The sequence below is a fragment of the Lithobates pipiens genome, unplaced genomic scaffold, assembly GCF_037356315.1.
Source record: "Lithobates pipiens isolate NorthernLeopardFrog02 unplaced genomic scaffold, aLitPip1_a1.2 Scaffold_19, whole genome shotgun sequence".
Taxonomy (NCBI): domain Eukaryota; kingdom Metazoa; phylum Chordata; class Amphibia; order Anura; family Ranidae; genus Lithobates; species Lithobates pipiens.
The window spans coordinates 68,435,326-68,455,740 of NW_027507764.1; the positions used below are offsets into that span (position 1 = coordinate 68,435,326).

A 20,415-nucleotide genomic window follows, 5' to 3' on the forward strand; every position below is an offset into this window, starting at 1 on the left:
TTTATGAGCGCGTAGACTTGTATTCCGAGCGGCCGTGTCAATCACTGCCATAACATTTTTCCTGTGCTTACCCAGGTACCAGACAGGGCTATGAATATAAAGAACCCTCGTATGCAAGGTCAAAGACTCCCAAAACTGATATTCTAGTACTCAGCTTCTTCATCTTTTAGGATAAAAATAAAAGCAGCATACATTGCCAACCCTGGATCAGTCATCCTTACTGCCGCATCACCATTGAGAAGGTCGCTGAGCCATGGCGGGCATAGAGGTAGTGACATATCAGGACACGCGATATAAGGACAAGGGGAGTGAATTCCATGTATATGTAATACCAGTGAGATTCCACTCACTATCTCTTTTCTTAAAGCTCAACTCCGAGCCAATATAAAAAGACACATATTAATGCAGATCTGTATTTAGTAACTTATCACTGAATATTTACTGTATAAATACAGTTTAACCGCTTCAGCCCCGGAAGATTTTACCCCCTTCCTGACCAGAGCACTTTTTGCGATTTGGCATTGCGCCGCTTTGACTGACAATTGCGCGGTCGTGTGACGTTGCACCCAAACCAAATTGACGTCCTTTTTTTCCCCGCAAATAGAGCTTTCTTTTGGTGGTATTTGATCACCTCTGCAGTTTTTTTTTTTTGCGCTATAAACAAAAAAAATTGTGACAATTTTGAAAAGAAATGCAATATTTTTTTCATTTTGCTAAAATAAATATCCCCAAAAATAAAAAATAAATTTTTCCTCAGTTTAGGCTGACACGTATTCTACATATAAAAAAAAAAAAGGGGGAAAAAAAAAAAACGCAATAAGCGTATATTGATTGGTTTGCACAAAAGTTACAGTGTCTACAAAATAGGGGATAGATTTATAGTATTTTTTTTTTTTTACTAGTATTGGCGGCGATCCGCGATTTTTAATCGGGACTGTGACATTATGGCGGACACATCTGACACTTTTGACACATTTTTGGGATCGTTGGCATTTATACAGCGATCAGTGCTATAAAAATGCATTGATTACTGTAAAAATGTCACTGGCAAGGAAGGGGTTAACACTAGGGGGCGATCAAGGGGTTAAGTGTGTTCCCTATGTGTGTTCTAACTGAAGAAGGAGGGGACTGTGCAGGGGAGATGACAGATCGCTGTTCATACTCTGTATTAAGGATGAGCTCTGGCGTGTTCGTACACTCCACGTGCAGAGCCCGTCAGAAAGTCAGCGCAGCGCTGCGCTAATCACAGGCAGTGAGACATTTCCCGATATGCGGCTGCTGAGAGCGGGAAATGTCTCACTGCTTGTGATTAGAGCAGCGATGCGCCGACTTCCTGGCGGGCTCTGCACGTGGAGTGTGCGAACACGCCGGAGCTCATCCCTACTCTGTATGAACAGACGATCTGGAAGCTTTATTTCTCTTATATTCACCGACTGACACAGATTCTCTCTTTAGACCATTGGGTTGTTACGCCACCTTCAGGAGAGGACTAGGCATTACATGTTAACATGTGATAATAAAACTAGAACTTTCTAGTTCCGCCCAAGGGGCGGTCCCTTAGGTAACAACCCCTCAGCATGCTACTGCAGCCTCAGTTTTAATTTTGCCTAGTGAAGGACCTAGGAACCCTGACAGGCCCATCGGTCCGTCTTTTTTTTTTTTATGCAGAAGCTTGGCTTTTTGCGCAAGATGATTGATCCTGTGATCTGCTATCAACAGCCGGCTGGGTGACAGGCTGGATACCCTTATCCTTGTAGTCTCCCCAGCCTGGCCATCGAGTGCAGGTCGCAGCTCCGCCCTAGGCCGGCCACGAGGAAACCTTAGCTCCAGAGGTGGTCGGTGAGCTTTTATGCTCCGGGGCACACATATGACCGGGCTACTGATGTCTGCGTCACAGTGTGCTGGGCCAGCAGCCACCCTGTACTGATCAGAGAGTGGGACTGTAATGGAAGGTCTCCCAGCTCTTCAGGACTGGTAAGTACAGCTCTCCCTGCCTCGTGGGACTGAGCAGCTGGGCATTCTGGTTCTGATTGAGTCAGCAGCAATTGCGGGAGCCTGGCAGTGATTGTGACCGCCAGGCACTCGCATCGGCTCCAGGGGGAGAGCAGCGTGCACTCCCCTAGTGGCCACAGGGAGAACAAAGTAACATAACGTTATTTCGCCATTCTGACGCAGTAAAACGGCTGGTCGGCAGGTGTTTAAAGTGGAAGTAAACCTTAGTCCTGTACATGTACCCATCGATAAGCCTATAATAAAGCTTACCTATAGGTACTGTAAAAATCTCCTAAACATACATAATTTAGGAGATATTTACTATATATGCAGCCGATGATGTCATCTGCGCACGAGCTCTGAAGGAACGGCCACCCAGAAGGCTCTCCAACACATGTGCGGGAGTGACGACATTGCGGCTCCGGCCAATCACACAGCCAGTGTCCGTGGACCCTGAAGGAAGACCGGGTGAAGATGGAAGCAGCCTCCAGCAAAGACATCACACTGCTGGAATGCATCGTTTTCAGGCAAGTTTCACATAATGTGCTAGTATGCGAGACAGAGAAAAAAAAAGAAAATCTGTAGGTCGGACTTTGGAAGCAGATTGGAACAACAATATATTATCTTTAAAAAAAAATTGGATTTTATTAACCACTTCAATACAGGGCATTATCACCCCCTTCCAGCCCAGGCCAATTTTCAGCTTTCAGCGCTGTCACACTTTGAATGACAATTGCGCGTTCATGTCAATTGCGATTTGTTATTATTATTATTATTTTTCTTTTTTTTTTCTTTTTTTTTTTTTTTTTTTTTTTACTACTAATGGTGGTGACCTGTAATTTTTATCATGACTGTGACATTGCGGTGGACAGATCGGACACTTTTGACGCTATTTTTGGATCATTCACATTTATAAAGCGATCGGTGCAATAAAAAAAATGCACCGATTACTGTATAAATGTGACTGACTGGGAAGGGGTTAACACTAGGGGGCGCTGCCGGGGTTAAATGTGTGTCCTAGGGAGTGATACTAACTGTGGGGGGAGTGAACTGATGAGGGAAGGAGACCGATCGGTGTTCCTCTGTACAAGGAACATACGATCAGTTCTCCTCTCCCCTGACAGGACGTGGATCTGTGTGTTTACACACACAGATCCACATCCCTGCTCTGTGATAAGCAATCGCGGATGCCCATCGGACATCGCGGCTGCCGGGCACGCGCATCGGGTACCCAGTGATGCGGCGAGCGCACCTGCTCTCTCCACAATGCCGGGAAGCCGAGGACTTTATATGACGCCCACCCGAAGGGAGGAAAGGTTCCTGCCATCGTCATTTTACAATACGGCGGTAAGGAACTGGTTAAACATAGAGACATAAAGAGGAAAAAAAAAACAGTACAGAATTATTAAAAAAAAGGTATCGTCCATTGAGGACCACGCAATGGCCAGAAGAAACGGACGTTACATATACCCAAAGAAAGAAATGATGTTTCCACAGTATGGCATCGGAAACATGTGTGAGCCATTGTGAGTCAACACGTTTCACTGGATCGCTTCCTCAGGACATCCTTTGGGGGGGTATAGAACAGGTCTCACTGATCCAGGAATACGCTACTGTCTACACAGGACTCTCCCTGGATCATAACACCAGAATAACCCAGGGCAGGATTTTAAATATATACCAAACAGGTGGTTCAACCTCTAGGGGAAAAATAAAAGCTTGTATGGTACCCTTCACACCAGACAAAAATATTAACTGTATCACAGTCAGTAGTCACATTCACAATGAATAAGGTGTATGGCCCTTCAGAAACTTGGCAGTTGCATGAAGGCTACATAACAGCTATAAACACATTGGCCCTCTTATGAAAAGTGTTTTACTATTCAAAGTTAAAACAACAAGGGCAGAAGATTTAATAGATGGAATGATGAAAAAAAAAAAAATGACTGAAGTTTCGATTTAAGGGGCTATAGAGGCCTGTGGGTGGGTGTTCCAGCCACAAGTGTGATGGAATCAATCCGTTTTGTGATCTTTGTAAATGATTATTTTTTTTTCAAATTGACACTGTATGTCAAGTCTAGATATTACCAAGACTTTTTATTTTCCATTCAAAAAAACGAAAAAAACGCGTTAAATACACACCAATTGCCACAAGGGGGAGCTCTACTCCCACATATAAGAATCGAAGCAAAAAAAATAAAAAAATGAAGCATCTAAAGCCAGCCGAATGTTAGTAAATTCTTTTAACAAATTTTCTTATGAGCATTTGTATGAAAATACTCAGTACATTCAATAAACTTTAAAAAATACTTCAAAATTTTGTTTGCTTTTAACTTTCGATTTTGAAATGAATGTACATCTCAGAAGGAAAACCACATACACTAACAGAAATCTGTTAGTTTCAGAAAAATTTTCATCCTGCTCCTTGAAATTTTCTTGAAAACCAATGTCGATCTGACCCCACTAACCATTATATCTTTAAACTAATGTTCTTGAAACTGAACAATTCTAATGACATTCTACTGGTGTATGGACAGTTTAAAGTGGTTGTAAACGTAGAAGGTTTTTTTTTATCCTAATGCATTTCATATATTAAAGATAAAAAAAACCTTCTTTGTGCAGCAGCCCCCCTCAGCCCCTCTAATACTTCTCGATCCAGCGATGTTGCATGAAAGACTCGGCTGTCTGGGGTCTCTCTTTCCTCATTGGCTGAGATAGCAGCAGAGCACCATTGGCTTCCGCTGCTGTCAAAGTCAGTGAGCCAATAAGGAGAGAGAAAGGGGGTGTGGCCGAGCCACAACACAGTGACTGAATGGACACAGGGCAGCGGCTCAGCTGCCCCCATAACAAGCTGCTTGCTGTGGGGCCACTCGGCAGGAGGGAGGGGTCAAGAGCGCCAGAGAGGGACCTTAGAAGAGGAGGATCGGGGCTGCCCTGTACAATACGATTACACAGAGAAGGCAAGTGTAACATGTTTGTTATTTTTAAACAAAGAAAACAAGATTTTAGTACCACTTTAAAGTGGAACTGAAGTTCTGCTGTAAGAAACAGCAAGCTTGCAGGCTTTTATGGAAGAAGAGACATGCACTCTTTCTTCTGCTATAAAAAGTATATAAAAAAAAGTATATAAAAGTATAAAAACCTGCCTGCTCGCTGTAAACTGAGCTGTACATGTGCAGCACATGCATATAGTCCTGGGCAGTTTCGGCCCATCCATTAGGAGCGCAGCCACCTCTATCCATGCGTCCGGCCCCCTAATCTACATGCAGGTTGGCAGATGCATGAATTCCAATGGTGGGGGGGGGGGGGGGGGGGGTTTTAAGCAGGTAACATGAGCTCAAATAGGCTTCAAAAAAAGGGTGGGCTTGGGGCGGAGCTCAAAAAAAAGAAAAAACACCTCCAGCCGCCACTGGTGCCAGGACAGTTTTTGAATGCTGGGGCAACTAGCTCTTGGGCATGCACTGGAGACACATCATCCCACACAATGAACAGGCAAGAAGACCTGCACTCAGAAGAAGAGGCCAGCAACAGCGAGGGACCGCTGGCCAGGTAAGCAATCACTAGGGATGAGCTCCGGCGTATTCGCACACTCCAAGTGCAGAGCCTGCCAGGAAGTCAGCGCAATGCTGCACTAATCACAGGCAGTGAGACATTGCCCGATCTCTGCAGCTGTGCATCAGGGGAACGTCTCACTGCCTGTAATTAGGGCAGCTCTGCACCGTCTACCTGGCGGGCTCAGCACGTGGAGTATGTGAACACGCCTGAGCTCATCCTTAGCAATCACCCCTGTAGTTCCATTTTAAGATGCAGCCCAGCATCTTACCCATGTCTGCATTTTTTTTTTAGAAGTACAATTGGAAAAATGAAGGTGTTGCATCAAATATCTACCTGAATATGGTCACACTGGTCCTGATCTGAATGTACGATCTCTTTCATATTTACCAAAGCATTGTAAAAGGAGGTCCAACCTACAGTGGACCTATAACCCCACAGTCTGGCACTTTTACTGTACAATTGTTGGTAGACCTATAGCAGATTGCACAGTAAGGTGCATGGGCAGCATTAGATAGCCTCAAAGTCCTGCTTGTAATTGAATGTTTTTTGCATCAGGCGCACACCAATCACTGTACCCAATAGGGTCTGATTCGAAAGTATAAAATATAATACAAATAAAGATAAAGTACAAACTTTCATGCACTCAGCCCTGTAAGGCACCAGAGGACTTAATCAAGCTGATTACAACAGGGTCCCCTAAGCTGGACAGAAGTATGGTGCTCTAGGCCATTTCATTACATTCATATTGAGATGTCTCTTCCACAAACATCTCTCCTTAGTTATATAAGCTGACTGTACAGCGGCCATTTTCTCTCTCTTTTTTTTTTCCAGCTGCCTGTTAAGCAGTTGGGATGGCAATACCCTTACACCCGTGCAATCGGTAGGTGGAAAACCAAGAGAACTTCACTTACCTGTGGCTGATCCATGCTGAAGAGGTAACTTGCCATCAGCTGCAAGGCTTCGGGGCTGTTTGGACTATATTCCAGAGCCTTTTCAATGGCTGCTTTACATTTATCGCCTGCTCCTTCTTCCATGCTGTCCACAGAGAGAAAAACATGAAAAGATTTAGTTTGTCAGAGAGTTCTACTGAAGGGTCAGTCCTCACCAAACCAGTTCTGATGGACCGAGTTACTTACTGACTCAATATAAGGGACTGCATAAATATACCGATCAGCCATAACCCTAAAACAACCCACCTTATATTGATTAGGTTCCCATTTTGCTGTCAAAACAGCCGTGGCCTGTTGAGGCATGGATGCCCGTAGACCTCTGAAGGTACGATGTGGTATCTGGCACCAGACTGACAGGAGCAGATCCTTTAAGTCCTGTAAGCTGCGAGGTGCAGCCTCAATAGATTGGACTTTTTTTTTCCCAGCACATCCCACATGTGCTACATTGGATAGAGATATTGAGAATTTGGAGGCCAAGTAAATACCACAAACTTGTTGTTGTCGTCATCAAATAATTCTTGAACTATTTTTGTAGTGTAGCAGGGAGCATTATCCTGCTAAAAAAGGCCACTGCCATCAGGAAATACCATTTCCATGAAGGGTGTACATGGTCACCAACAATATTTAGGTAGGCGATACGTGTCAATATCCACATGAATGGCAGGGCCCAAGGTTTCCCAGCAGAACATTGCCCAAGGCATCACACTTACTACGCCAGTTTCCGTTCTACCCATACTGCACCCTGGTGCCATCTCTTCCCCAGGTAAACAACGCATACACACACACACGGTCATCCACACGATGTAAAAGAAAACATGATTCATCAGACCAGGCCACCTTCTTCCATTGCTCTGTGGTCCAGGTCTGATGCTCATGTGTATTGCAAGTGCTATTGGCTGAGGACACAGGTCAGCGTGGGTACCCCGACAGGTCTGTGGTTATGCAGCCACATACACAACAAACTGCGATGCCCATTTTTTTCTGCTTTCAACACATCAACTTCAGGGACAACTTGTTTACTTGCTGCCTAATATATCCTATCAACTTTCAGATGCCAATAAAACTAGATAGTCATTGTTATATACATAAAGATATCAGTGGTCATAAAGTTATGGCCAATCAACATACATATACACACACACACGAAAGCTCCCAACTGCCCCAACTTTTATAACAATCTCTCTCTCCATCTTTCCTTCTCAGTTGTCCCCTCTTTATGGTATGAGGTATAGACCTCTAGAAAAAAAACAAAAAACGTATAATTTAAGGGTAAAAACGAGCTTTGGCTGCATTAATCCAGAGATTTCTTTTGCAGGACTTTATTTCTGCTTCTGGCCAGCCCCTCCTCATGTTCCCCACCATGTGCCCTGGGCTTACCTGTACCTCCTGGGTTCCTGGGACCTCCATGGTGGGTGTTAGGAGAGAGAATGGTGGGAGATCAGTTAATATCCATTCATTGAACTTCCCTGTGAAATATGGACCCAGGAGCGCTCTGATTACTCACTCTGGCCAGGGATAAAGCTGTTCAAGCACAGTTTGTGCTTGAATGGCTTCAGCAAAGGGCAGAGGTAACATTAGGGGTGTAATAGACCTCCAATGACTCCCTTCCCCTCAAGATTGTAATAAAGTTTAACAAAAAGAAAATCACAGTTAAAAATAAAAAAAAATTTAAGAAGTATAAATGAAAAAAAAGTTAAAAGCCAACTGCACCTAAATATGAACACAAATGCATGCATTGAGCATTCCCACGTAAGAAACCAACAAATGTTCCACATATTGGTATTGAGTGCACACCAGAATGAGAGAAATAATTCTAGGATCATCATTTGTATAGCTGTAAAAGCTTTTAAAGTGTTGTCTATGGACATTTTTTTGCGTGTGCAATTTTTAAAGCGTGACACTTTTGCCATTCACTCAAAACAACCGTATCTTTTATATTTTACCACATAATTGGTGGCTATATTGTGTTTTTGTGCATTCAAATTTTTTTAAGCAGTTTGCAATTGACAAACATAATGGCTGCCAATTTGTTAGTAAAATAATACAAATAGTCACATAGGGGGTTTAGTTACTAAAGCTGGAGAATGCAAAATTAGGCTTTCTGTATAGAAACCAACCAGCTCCTAACCTCAGCTTGTTCAATTAAGGTTTGACAACCTGGAAGCCAATTGGTTTCTATGCAGAAGTGAGCCTGATTTTGGACTCTTCAGCTTTAGTAAATAAGCACCATAATAACATATTACAGTCCAGCTAGTAGTATAAGGTTTAGGAACTGTTATGGGGCAAAACTGACTGGCTAGTGGGCCAAACAATGAATGGTTGTTTTAAAACAGCCGGCACTAAACCCCAAAAAAAATAAAAAAAATAAAAAAAACTTGTAATCATTTTTTGGTGAATAAATGTTCAACGGTTCCATTAAAACACAAAAATGTGTACGTTTTAGATGATGACATGGATATTATATTTAATGCTTTGATTTTGACTCATGCTATTTTTAAATTCACTTATTTGAAGAGTAAATATCTATCTATCTATATATATCTATATATATATATATATCTATATCTATATCGATATAGATATATAGAGAGAGGTAGATATATCTATATCTATATATATGGTCTGTCGTGTGAAGTCAATGGTGTTAAAATGTATAGACTAGTGAGAAAATGTGACGACGATTGGGAGGTGATTTGAGAGTAGTTTAGTTAAATATTATTTAGTACAGTATATCTGAAACATTGAACTATTGATTATCAATATTTGAAGTTTGGATAAATAATTCCTAAACATCAAAGAACTAATGGATTTAGATTGATTCATCTATTAGAGGCCTCTGCCCACTTTCCCAAGTGGAATACAGAAGTTTTTCTTTGAAGAATGAAATAAAGGGGAGGTCAGAATCAATCTATTAATGGAAACTTTAATTTCATGCATGTCTAATATGCCAGAAAGCACCCAATCTTGAGATAGTGGCAAAAAAAATATGTTGCCTGTATTTTTTATTTATTTAAATATATACTGTAGATTTGATTAATAGTATGTCATTTTTGTGCAACATAAAATATTGCTTCTACCACCATTTTATTCTATGTGGGCTCCACTTTCAGAAAATATATATTTATTTTTTATATATAATATGTATTTTTTTATTTAACTATAAACTGTAGATTTAATTAATAGTATGTCATTGTTGTGCAACATAAAATATTGATTCTACCATCATTTTATTCTATGTGGGCTCCCCTTTTAGAAAATATATCATGGGGGGGGGGGGGGGGGTTTAAAGTGCTTTTCCATGTACAATGTATTTTGTACATATGCCCAAATTTGGCTTCAGCAGCGAAAGGTGTAAACCCCAAGTCAACTGAAGGACCCGCCAACCAGGAGACTATTTTTCTGATATCATTTCAGGTGGAACCACTGACAAGGTCATGCTTCCCCCTGCCCAAGGTCTGCTTTTGAGTTTCCACCAAGGTCTAATTCAAACGCTGTTGCTTTACCAAAAGTGAGAATTATAAAGAACTTAAAAGGAAAAATCTGTGATTTTCACATCCTACACTTCAGAGGCAAAAAAAAAAAAAGGAAGGAAAATTCACAGACACGCCATTTACCAAAGATCAGTGAGATAGATCTCTGCGATGGAGCAGAACGCTGTGGAGATGTCCTTTGTAGTGACTTCATTCTCCTCCGGCCAGCTCGCGGCCCCCGACTGCAAAGAGGAAGAAAAAGACAAAGTGATTACTTTGCTGAGGAATTAAGACCGTTAGCGAAGCCATTATAAAAAAAAACAATGTGTGATGTCTACAGAAGTTTTTTTCAACTTTACTGAACTTTGCAACATTTTTATCAAGCTGTTTGAGTGCCATGTTATGTTAAATAAATTCTTTATTTAAGGAAGAACTTCACCATCTACCAAAACATTAAGGATACAAGGATCAATTCAATACAAGGATCAAAATTTAGTGGGTTCTTGCTGAACTGGGCAAATTTCCATCCATGTATGGCCGCTGTGGTACAACAGAAGTTGAACTACAGACCAGGGGGAGTTGGGGGGGGGGGGCAACAGGCTGGAGTTCCTAAAAAGATGCAAAAGATACCTATACACATGAGATAACAATCGTCTAATCCAGCCATATCTGTGGAGTACACCTGGTAGGCTTATAGGGGACGAAGAAGGCCATACACTAGTAGATTTTCAAACACATGTTAATGCAAAAATTCCCATGCTCAACGAATGTTGTTCAAAAGTACTTCAATGTTTTTTTAGCTTTTAATTCCCGATTTTGAATTGGACTTTCCTGAGCAAAAACCAAACTCACTGTTAGAAATACATTAAAGAAAATTTTTGCCCTCCTGAACCGTTGAGTTTTCTCATCACTGTGGTCAAAAACAAACATAGATTTGATCCCATTAATGATTAGAAAACCAAACAAGTGTTCTTAAAAGGAAACTTTTTCAAATCAAATTTTACTAGTGTATTAGCCTTCTCCCTGATAAGCCAGCACCCTTGCCCGAGTAACTTGAAGGTAATGAAATTCAACCATCCACGTTTATGGATAGCAAAATTACTGAAAGCGTGACATCATAACTCACCACTTGCGGCTGGTTCTGATAAGCGCTGATCATCATTTCCAATCCTTTATGGAAGTATTGTAAGGCTTCCTCCTTGCAATGAATCTGTCCGAGACACATGTATTTGGAGTGTCCTTTGTCTGGACTGAGCTCGGCGGCTCTCAGAAAGACGTGAACAAGAGTTGAGGAAGCAAAATGAGTTGGTCAGAATACAGTTATATCAAAAATAACCTATTGCTCAAGTCTATTGTAAAACTATCAGTGGCCAGCATTAGTTCATAAAAGAAAAGCAGGTGTTGCTGCAATACTCTTCCTATATCGATTGCTGTACCAAACTCACCAATCTAGTGCTTCCCTTTAAGAAAGTTATGGTCACGTGATGAAACGAGTCAGACAGGGCCCCGCCTTTGCGTACAGCTGGAATACATGTACTGATGCTGATGATTCTCCTTAAGGGGGCAACACATTAAAGGCGCGATTACCCTTTGTGCACTGGATTTAGTGCTCTTCATTTGTAAGTGTTTGGCCGCGTACACACGGGCGGATTGTCTGTCCAACTTAGTCCGCTGAACCGTGTTTCAGCGGACAATCCGCTCGTGTGTGGGCTTCAGCGGACTTTTTCAGCGGACTGTCTGACGAACAAAGTCTTATGGAATTTCCGCAATTCTGTCCATTCAAACTTGGTTTTGTCCGTCCAAACTTGGTTTCAGCGGACAGTCCGCTCGTGTGTAGGCAAGTTGGACGGACTAAGTATGGCGCATGCTCAGAAAGGATTTACACGGCCGAAGGTTGCATTGCAGTGTATTGGACGTCATTTTTCTAGTCCCGTCGTACGTGCTGTACACGTCATCACGCACGCTTTCAGCGGACTGTCTGCTCATCGTGTGTGGTCAAGTCCGTTCATTCAAATTTTGAACGGACTGTCTGTCGGATTGCCTGACGAACTTAGTTGGGCAGACAATCCGCCCGTGTGTACGCGGCCTTTCTTAAGCTATTTTAATAAAAGAGTGATGTTTTTAAGCATACTGCTCTATGAGAGACATTTTGGGTTTTTTGAGGAACTACTGCTAAAGGAGTAGCTGACTGTATACGGATGACATAAGATTGATACATTGGGTGAAAAAAAGGTTATCAAAGTGCTAATAGACCTTACTTTACAATGGGTCAAACTCATAGGTAAGTAGCCCGTTTGGAAGGTGGCAGAGCACTTCCCAGGTGGCGAATATAGTAACATTTGAACAAAATATTACAGCGCAAACATGTAAAAAAGACATATACCTCCTGCAAGTCTTATTTAAAACACCTAGACATTTTCAAAAAACATTATCAAAAAAAATATGGGGATTTGGTCACACCATATTGCTATATGGTGCTTAAGCCCACTAAGAGCGACAAAGTACCCCATGATTAGTGGGTCCTATACTATCCATAGACAGAGATCCTGCTTCTCTGAATCATGGGAGCTATACACTCCTCTATATGGGAGAGCTAGAGGTCTCCACCCATGACACAGGTGGACACCAATGAGAGGCACTGGTGAGGGATTTGGTCAGAATCCATACAATACACAAAGATATTTGGTGCACACCCTAAAAGATTCATTAAAGATGGTGCAGCCATAAGACCATACAACAGAACAAAATCCCCATATTTTTTGATAATGTTTTTTGAAAATATCTAGGTGTGGTGCTGTAATATTTTGTTCTGTTGTATGGTCTTATGGCTGCACCATCTTTAATGCATTTTTTAGGGTGTGCCCCCCAAATATCTTGTTTGTCTATTGTATCGATTCTGACCAAATCCTTTTGGGTGCAGAGCACCCCACTCCCTCACCAGTGCCTCTCATTAGCGTACACCTGTGTCATGGGTGGAGACCTCTAGTTCTCCCATATAGAGGAGTGTATAGCTCCCATGGTTCAGAGAAGCAGAATCTCTCAGTCCATGGATAGTGTGGGACCCACTAATCATGGGGTACTTTGCCGCAGTAAGTGGGCTTAAGCACCGTATAGCAATATGGTGTGACCAAATCCCCTTATTTTTTGATACATTTTTTTGAAAATGTCTAGGTGTTTTAAATAAGCCTTGCAGGAGGTAAAGGTCTTTTTGCATGTGTGCGCTGTAATATTTTGTTCTGTTGTATGGTCTTATGGCTGCACCATCTTTAATGCATTTTTTAGGGTGTGCCCCCCAAATATCTTGTTTGTCTATTGTATCGATTCTGACCAAATCCTTTTGGACACATATGAATTTAGAGGAGAACAACTTTGGTGTAATATAAAAGTTTAAAGGGGTTGTAAAGGTAAATGTTTTTTCACCTTAATGCATTCTATGCATTAAGGTGAAAAAACATCTGACAGTGCCTGTGCCCCCAGCCCCCCCCCCCCCCGTTTTACTTAACTCACCCCTCGAAAGTCCCGCGCTCATCCTCGACTTCCTCTTCACCACTCAGCCTGGCCACTGGCTGCAGTGGATGGATGGAAAGCAGCGCAGCCATTGGCTCGCGCTGCTGTCAATCACATCCACTGACACGGAGCACCGGAGCCGTGTGATACAGCAAGCGGCTATAGCCGCCGGCTGTATCATGGTAGCGCGCCCGCAGATGCTTCTCACCATGCGAGGGAGCTCGCATGAATGTGAGAAGCACCTGCGGGAGGAAGCAGAGACAGCCGCCGAGGGACCCCAGAAGAGCAGGTTCGGGGCCACTCTGTGCAAAACGAGCTGCACAGTGGAGGTAAGTATAACATGTTTGTTATTTAAAAAAAAAAAAATAATTTAACTTTACAATCCCTTTAAAAATATGCTGAAGACACATTTTAGTGATATATGGATACTTATTTATTTTATTTGTGAACAGACTTTTAGAAAATAAGATTTTCTGTGCATGTATGAAAGCAAATGTTAAGATACACACATATACGTTTATTGATTGGTTTGTTGATATAGCAGGTTGAGCTTCACTTATTAAAAACGTATATATATCACTGATCCAATGCTCCTACTCTTCTGGGTTAAATGACCCCCAGCACCATTTAGCACCAGGACATCAAGAGGCCAGACCATACCCTTAACTCACAGGAAAATGGTGCATCACTCTCTGATAAATTAAGGATTTGTCCGATCTGTCCGCTGCAATGTCACAGTACCGCTAAAAATCTCAGATCACCGCCATTACTATTAAAACAATAAAAAAAAAATGGCAGAAATCTTTCCCACAGTTTGTAGACGCAATAACTTTTGCGCAAACCAATCAATAAACGCTTATTGTGATTATTATTTTTTACCAAAAATATGTAGATGAATACATATTGGCCTAAGCTGATGAAGAAATTTGTTTTTTCTTTTTAAAAAAACATTTTTGGGGATATTTATTACAGCAAAAAGTAAAAAATTGTTTATTTTTCAAAATTGTCACTTTTTTTTTTTTTTTTATAGTGCACTATAAACCGAACCGAACTGGGGGGTGTTTGGCTCATCCCTAGTCAGAAGGGCTGACAGAATAATTTGTCACTGCGATTGCATCAAATGAATGGTTTGCGGTCTCCTTGTTGCCAGGTTTAGGTATGTGGTGGTCTGGGGGGTTGATAAATTACTGGGAGGGGCTGGGCATGACCCACTCTTTCCAAAACTGGGACTGGGGGAAACAAAAACAGGAGAAGAAGAAAACTTGGCATATAAGCTATGTTGCAGCTGCAAAAATTGGTAGAACCATCTAGGGTTTAAAGAAAATTCACTTACCAAAAGATTCAAAGATTTAAGTACGCCCCTCTCATAAAGTTGAGAGAGGGTAAGAATAACCGCTTGTTCCCATTGCCGAAAACCCTGGTGGATCAATATCGCAGGGGGCCCTCTATTGCCCCAAATAAGGGTATATATTTAGTTAGGGAGGAAACCGCCAATATCCTTTTAACAGATTCCCACACCTTGTATACAAGTTCCAGGGTGGGCATATTAGAAAAAGGAAGAGCACCCTGATGCCCCCTCCAGGGCTAATAGTGGCTGGCGTCCTTGGAAACCAAAAGAGACTAAGCGAAATGAAGGAGTAGTCAAGGCCTCCGATTCCCACTGAACTAGATGCTTCAATTGAGCAGCAAGAAAATAAATCCTTGGGTTTGGGGCCGCTAACCCCCCAGACTCCTTTGGATATTGTAGGATATCTAGTTTGATACGGGGGATCTTATTTCCCCAAATCAAATTTCGAAATATCCTTTTAATCTTAATAAAGTTCTTCAGAAGGATCCAAACTGGGGAATTATGTAAAAAATATAAAAGCTGCGGCATCCAGACCATCTTAATTAAATTTATGTGGCCCATTACTGAAAGGGGAAGTTGACACCAAATCCTACTTTGAAGTTGAAATTTTGTCAATAATGGAGCAATACTATCAATATTATAGTTATTTATTTTTATACTAGTAATGGCGGTGAGCAGCAACTTATAGCGGGACTGCGATAGTATGGCAGGCAATCTGGCACTTTGTGGGAACCAGTGAGTCAAATACAGTCTTCAGTGCTAAAAATATAAACTGTCACTGTACTAATGACACTGGCTGGGAAGGGGTTAGCATCTAGGCCGATCAAAGAGTTAAAGCGGGAGTCCACCGGGACTCCGCGTTTTTTTTTTTTTTAAAAGCCAGCAGCTACAAATACTGCAGCTGCTGACTTTTAAAATAGTGACACTTACCTGTCCAGCACGCCCGCGATGTCGGCACCCGAAGCCGATCTCTAGGTCGTCTATCGGGTCCTGCCGCCGCCATCTTGGGTATGGGAATCAGGAAATGGAGCCTTTCGGCTTCATTTCCCGGTTCCCTACTGCGCATGCGCGAATCGCGCTGCACAATAAGGACGCTCCCTGCTGCCTCTGGGATCTGTGTTTCCCAGCAGGCAGCGGGGCACTTGCGGGAAGGGGCGGGCACTTGCGGAAAGGGGCGTAAGTTACACCCCTTTCCGCAGAGAGCCATCCCGGAAGTGGGTGCAGTTACCTGGATTATCCAGGTAACTGCACCCCCCTCCCCCCTGAAAGGTGCCGATTGTGGCACCGGAGGGGGGGAGGGTTCCGATGAGCGGAAGGTCCACTTTAGGGTGGACCTCCGCTTTAAATGTGTGCCTAACAGTGCTTGGTGCATTCACTGTGTGACGTTTTTAATAAGGGATGTGCCGGTTTTATTCCCTGCGTTGCAGGGAAACAAAAACCGGCACATCCCCACTGGCAGGAGAGAGCTCTGCATTGTTTACATTCACAGAACTCTGTCCTGTCATCCTTTTCTCCGAACAGCGGGTGCTGGTGGTCAATCATTGGCTGGGACCCGCTGATCAGCTTGTGCTGTGACTAATCACTACATACATGATCCAGAGCAAAAGAGCCACTCTGCCACCATGCTCCTACGTTGGGCAGTCAGCAAACGGTTAAAAGAAAAAGTCCATGGTTGCACCAATGAGAGCAAAGGGCAATTGCTGGAGGGGAAAGTTGATCCAGAGTTTGAAGTTGGCATTTAAAATTCACAGTCCACATCAATCACTAGGCCATCACTAATAAATTAAATAACTGAATGAGTGAACAGTACTTTTTTTTTTGTGTAAAAAAAAAAAAACACATTCCTGGGATCCAAGCCTAAGCAAAGATCCCTGGACTGATCACCATGAGCATCCATAGGACTGCAGTCCAAAATGTAGAAAGGATATCTGTTTGGCTTTGTCGGCATCTCCCAGCTCCATGCAGATGTTCCCCATCATGTCCAGTATCTCCAGGTTGTCCGGCTCTATGTCCAGGGCTCGCTGACAAAACAGCCGGGCCATCTCATAGTTCAAATTGTCCAAATATTCTTCAGTCTTTCAAAATAAAAAAAATAAAAATAAATAAAACATTATTAAAATTCAATTCAAAAATTGTTTTGTAGCATTTAAAGTGATAATCACTCATTTTAAAAGAGAAAACAAGCACACCCTGCTAAGAAAATGCCTAAAGTAGTATTAAACCCTCAGGGTTTTTTTTAGTTTAACACATTGAGCACAATAAAATGAACTGGAAAAATTCATAATTGTAATAATAAACTGTTAAAATTCTTACCCCAACACTTGCCGTTTAAACCATTTAAAGCTGCTGGCTCCTGCTCTCTCATTGCTGCTTCCCTGAACTTCTCATCTTCACAGGAAAAAGTTAACAGTAGACACTGCAGTTTGGAGCCAGTATGTTAGCTTGGAAAAGGAAGAGGGAGGGAGGAGCAGGGGCATGCCTTGCCTTCCTAGGCTAAGGTGGCCCTTCTCCCTCTGGTCGCCAAAGGGGGCACCTTCTCCCTTTGATTGCCAATTATTGAGGGCACTTTTCCCTTTGATTGACAATCTAAGGGGGGCCCTTCTCCTTTTGATCACCAACCTAAACAAAGCTCTACAATTTTCAAGTCTATACATCTTGTCTGGTGATTATTGATAGATTATTGATGACCAATTGCAGGGCAGTTGGTGTTCAATACTGACCTACTTTGGGTGTCAAATACACTTCATTTTGGATTTTTATTTCTTCCTATAATGATAACGCTAATGTACTGTGAGCTACAGTTATAGTTCCCTCACAATTGAAAATGTCTTCACTCGTTTCTCCATGGTACAAAGGTTGGGATAGAATGATGTGAACAAAAGTGATAATGAAAAATATAAATACACCCTTTACATTTTTGTAAATTTCCTGTCCCCTCAAAATATCTCCACACACAGCCATTAATGTCTGAGCCGCTGACAACAAAACTGAGTACACCTCTAAGTGAAAAAGTGTCCAAATTGGGCCCAACTAGCCATTTTCCCTCCCCAGTGTCATGTGACTCAGTGTTACAAGGTCTCAGGTGTGAATGGGGAGCAGGTGTGTTAAATTTGGTGTCATCTCTCTCACACTGGTCACTGGAAGTTCAACATGGCACCTCATGGCAAAAAAACTCTCTGGAGGATCTGAAAAAAATAATTGTTGCTCTACATAAAGATGGCCTAGGCCAATGATGGCGAACCTTGGCACTCCAGATGTTTTGGAACTAAATTTCCCATGATGCTCAGCCACTCTGCAGTGTAGTTGAACATCATGGGAAATGTAGTTCCAAAACATCTGGGGTGCCAAGGTTCGCCATCACTGGCCTAGGCTATAGGAAGATTGCGAAGACCCTGAAAAAGACCATACAGCGCTTTAACAGGACAGGTTCCACTCAGAACAAAGAAGTTCAGTACACGTGCTCAGCATCATATCCAGAGGTTTTCTTTGGAAAATAGACAGACGATTGCTGCCAGCATTGCTGCAGAGGTTGAAGGGGAGGGGGGGGTCAGCCTGTCAGTGCTCAGATCATACTCCGCACACTGCATTAAATTGGTCTGCATGGCTGTCATCCCAGAAGAAAGCCTCTTCTAAAAATGATGCTCAAGAAAGCCCGCAAACAGTTTGCTGAAGACCAGCAGACTGAGGACATGTATTACTGGAACCATGTCCTGTGACAAGATAATCTTATTTGGTTCAGATGTTGTCAAGGGCGTGTGGTGGCAACCAGGTGAGGAGTACAAAGACAAGTGTGTCTTGCCTATAGTCAAGCATGGTGGTGGGAGCAGGGGCGTAACTATAGGGGGTGCAGCAGTCGCGACCGCAACTGGGCCCTGTGCTGCAGGGGGCCCATGCAGCCCCCTCTACATATGCTGATCACCCGTCCAGCACACTGGATGGAGCCCAGGCCAACATGGATGAGTGCGCGGCCTGCAGCTTGGTCATGGTGAGTGAGAGGACCCCATCCCCCCACACACCATTACTTACCCCCCTCCATCTCCCCCTGGGAACAGGGGCCCCTTCTCCCGTGGGGACAGGAACCCCCATCTCCCCTGGGGACAGGGACCCCTTCTCATCTGGGGGCAGTAACTTCATCTGCCCTGGAGAAAAGGACCTCATCTCTTCTGGGGACGGGGACCCCATCCTGCCAATGGGGTACCTAAAAATAAAAAATAAAATAATAAAAAAAAACTACTGATGCCAGTGGTGGAACTACAGGGCTCACAAAGGTCATACCTGTGACCACGCTCTGGAGTTCCACCGCCGGACTCGGACGGAAGGGCCCTGGCTGGGGTTCAGGGGGGCCCTTCATGGTTTCTTGCATCGGGGCCCTGAAGGTTCTAGTTACGCCACTGGGTGGGAGTATCATGGTCTGGGTCTGCATGAGTGCTGCTGATACTGGGGTGCTACAGTTCATTGAGGGAACCATGAATGCCAACATGTACTGTGACATACTGAAGCACAGCATGATCCCCTCCCTTCGAAGACTGGGAAACAGGGCAATATTCCAACCCCAAACACACCTCCAAGATTACCACTGCCTTGCTAAAGAAGCTGAGGGTAAAGTTGATAGACTGACCAAGCATGTCTCCAGACCTAAACCCTATTGAGCATCTGTGGGGCATCCTCAAACGGAAGGTGGAGGAGCACAAGGTCTCCAACATCCACCAGCTCTGTGATGTTGTCATGGAGGAGTGGAAGAGGACTCCAGTGGCAACCTGTGAAGCTCTGGTGAACTCCATGCCCAAGAGGGTTAAGGCAGTGCTGCAAAATAAATGGTGGCCACACAAAATATTGACACTTTGGGCCCAATTTGGACATTTTCACATAGGGTTGTACTCACTTTTGTTGCCAGAGGTTTAGACATTAATGGCTGTGTGTTGAGTTATTTTAAGGGGACAGCAAATTTACACTGTTATACAAGCTGTACACTCACTACTTTACATTGTAGCAAAGGGTCATTTCTTCAGTGTTGTCACATGAAAAGATAGAATAAAATATTTACAAAAATGTGAGGGGTGCATATATCTATCTAGAGTAAGATTTTTTTTTTTTTGGTCAACTTCAACTACTAAGGCTCGGTTCACACAGGGGCAACACGACTTTTGGAGGCAACTTGGACGTGACTTGGACAGACTTGGACACGACTTACAACACTACTTTATGTCGCCCCAGGCCAGGCGACTTGCCATGGCCAATCAGAGAATGAGCTCTCGGGGGGGGAACTCCTTTTGAGAGCTGATAATTCTCTGAGAGTCGCCTCCGTATAGATGAAGATCCGACTTGGAGGCGACCTCCATTGAAATCAATGAGTACCAGTCGCCTACAAGTCAGATTGAAGTAGTACAGGAACCTTTTCTGAAGTCGGAGCGACTTCAGTAGTGTGCATTAAGACAGCTCTCATTCACTTACATTGATTTCTACATGTTGTGCGACCTGAGGTGACTTGGGGCGACTTGAAGTCGGATCTGAGTCGCCCCTGTGTGAACCGACTCTAACACAATTTAGCATGGCCCTATTAAAGTGCATCTAAACCCAAGAACAAGTCATATTG

The 20,415-nt window shown here is 43.1% G+C and overlaps 1 protein-coding gene across 1 annotated transcript in view; it reads right to left on the minus strand.

Annotated features, from left to right (window-relative positions):
- The window catches only part of LOC143996041 (uncharacterized), a 693,822-nt gene that overhangs the window by 661,891 nt on the left and 11,516 nt on the right, over positions 1-20,415 (minus strand). Inside the window, exons 3-6 of the mRNA XM_077490846.1 lie at positions 16,751-16,897; positions 11,094-11,243; positions 10,112-10,209; positions 6,459-6,582 (exon numbers count right to left, since the gene is read on the minus strand). Of these exons, the coding sequence (XP_077346972.1) occupies positions 6,459-6,582; positions 10,112-10,209; positions 11,094-11,243; positions 16,751-16,897 (519 nt within the window). The remainder of the gene's footprint in view (positions 1-6,458; positions 6,583-10,111; positions 10,210-11,093; positions 11,244-16,750; positions 16,898-20,415) is intronic.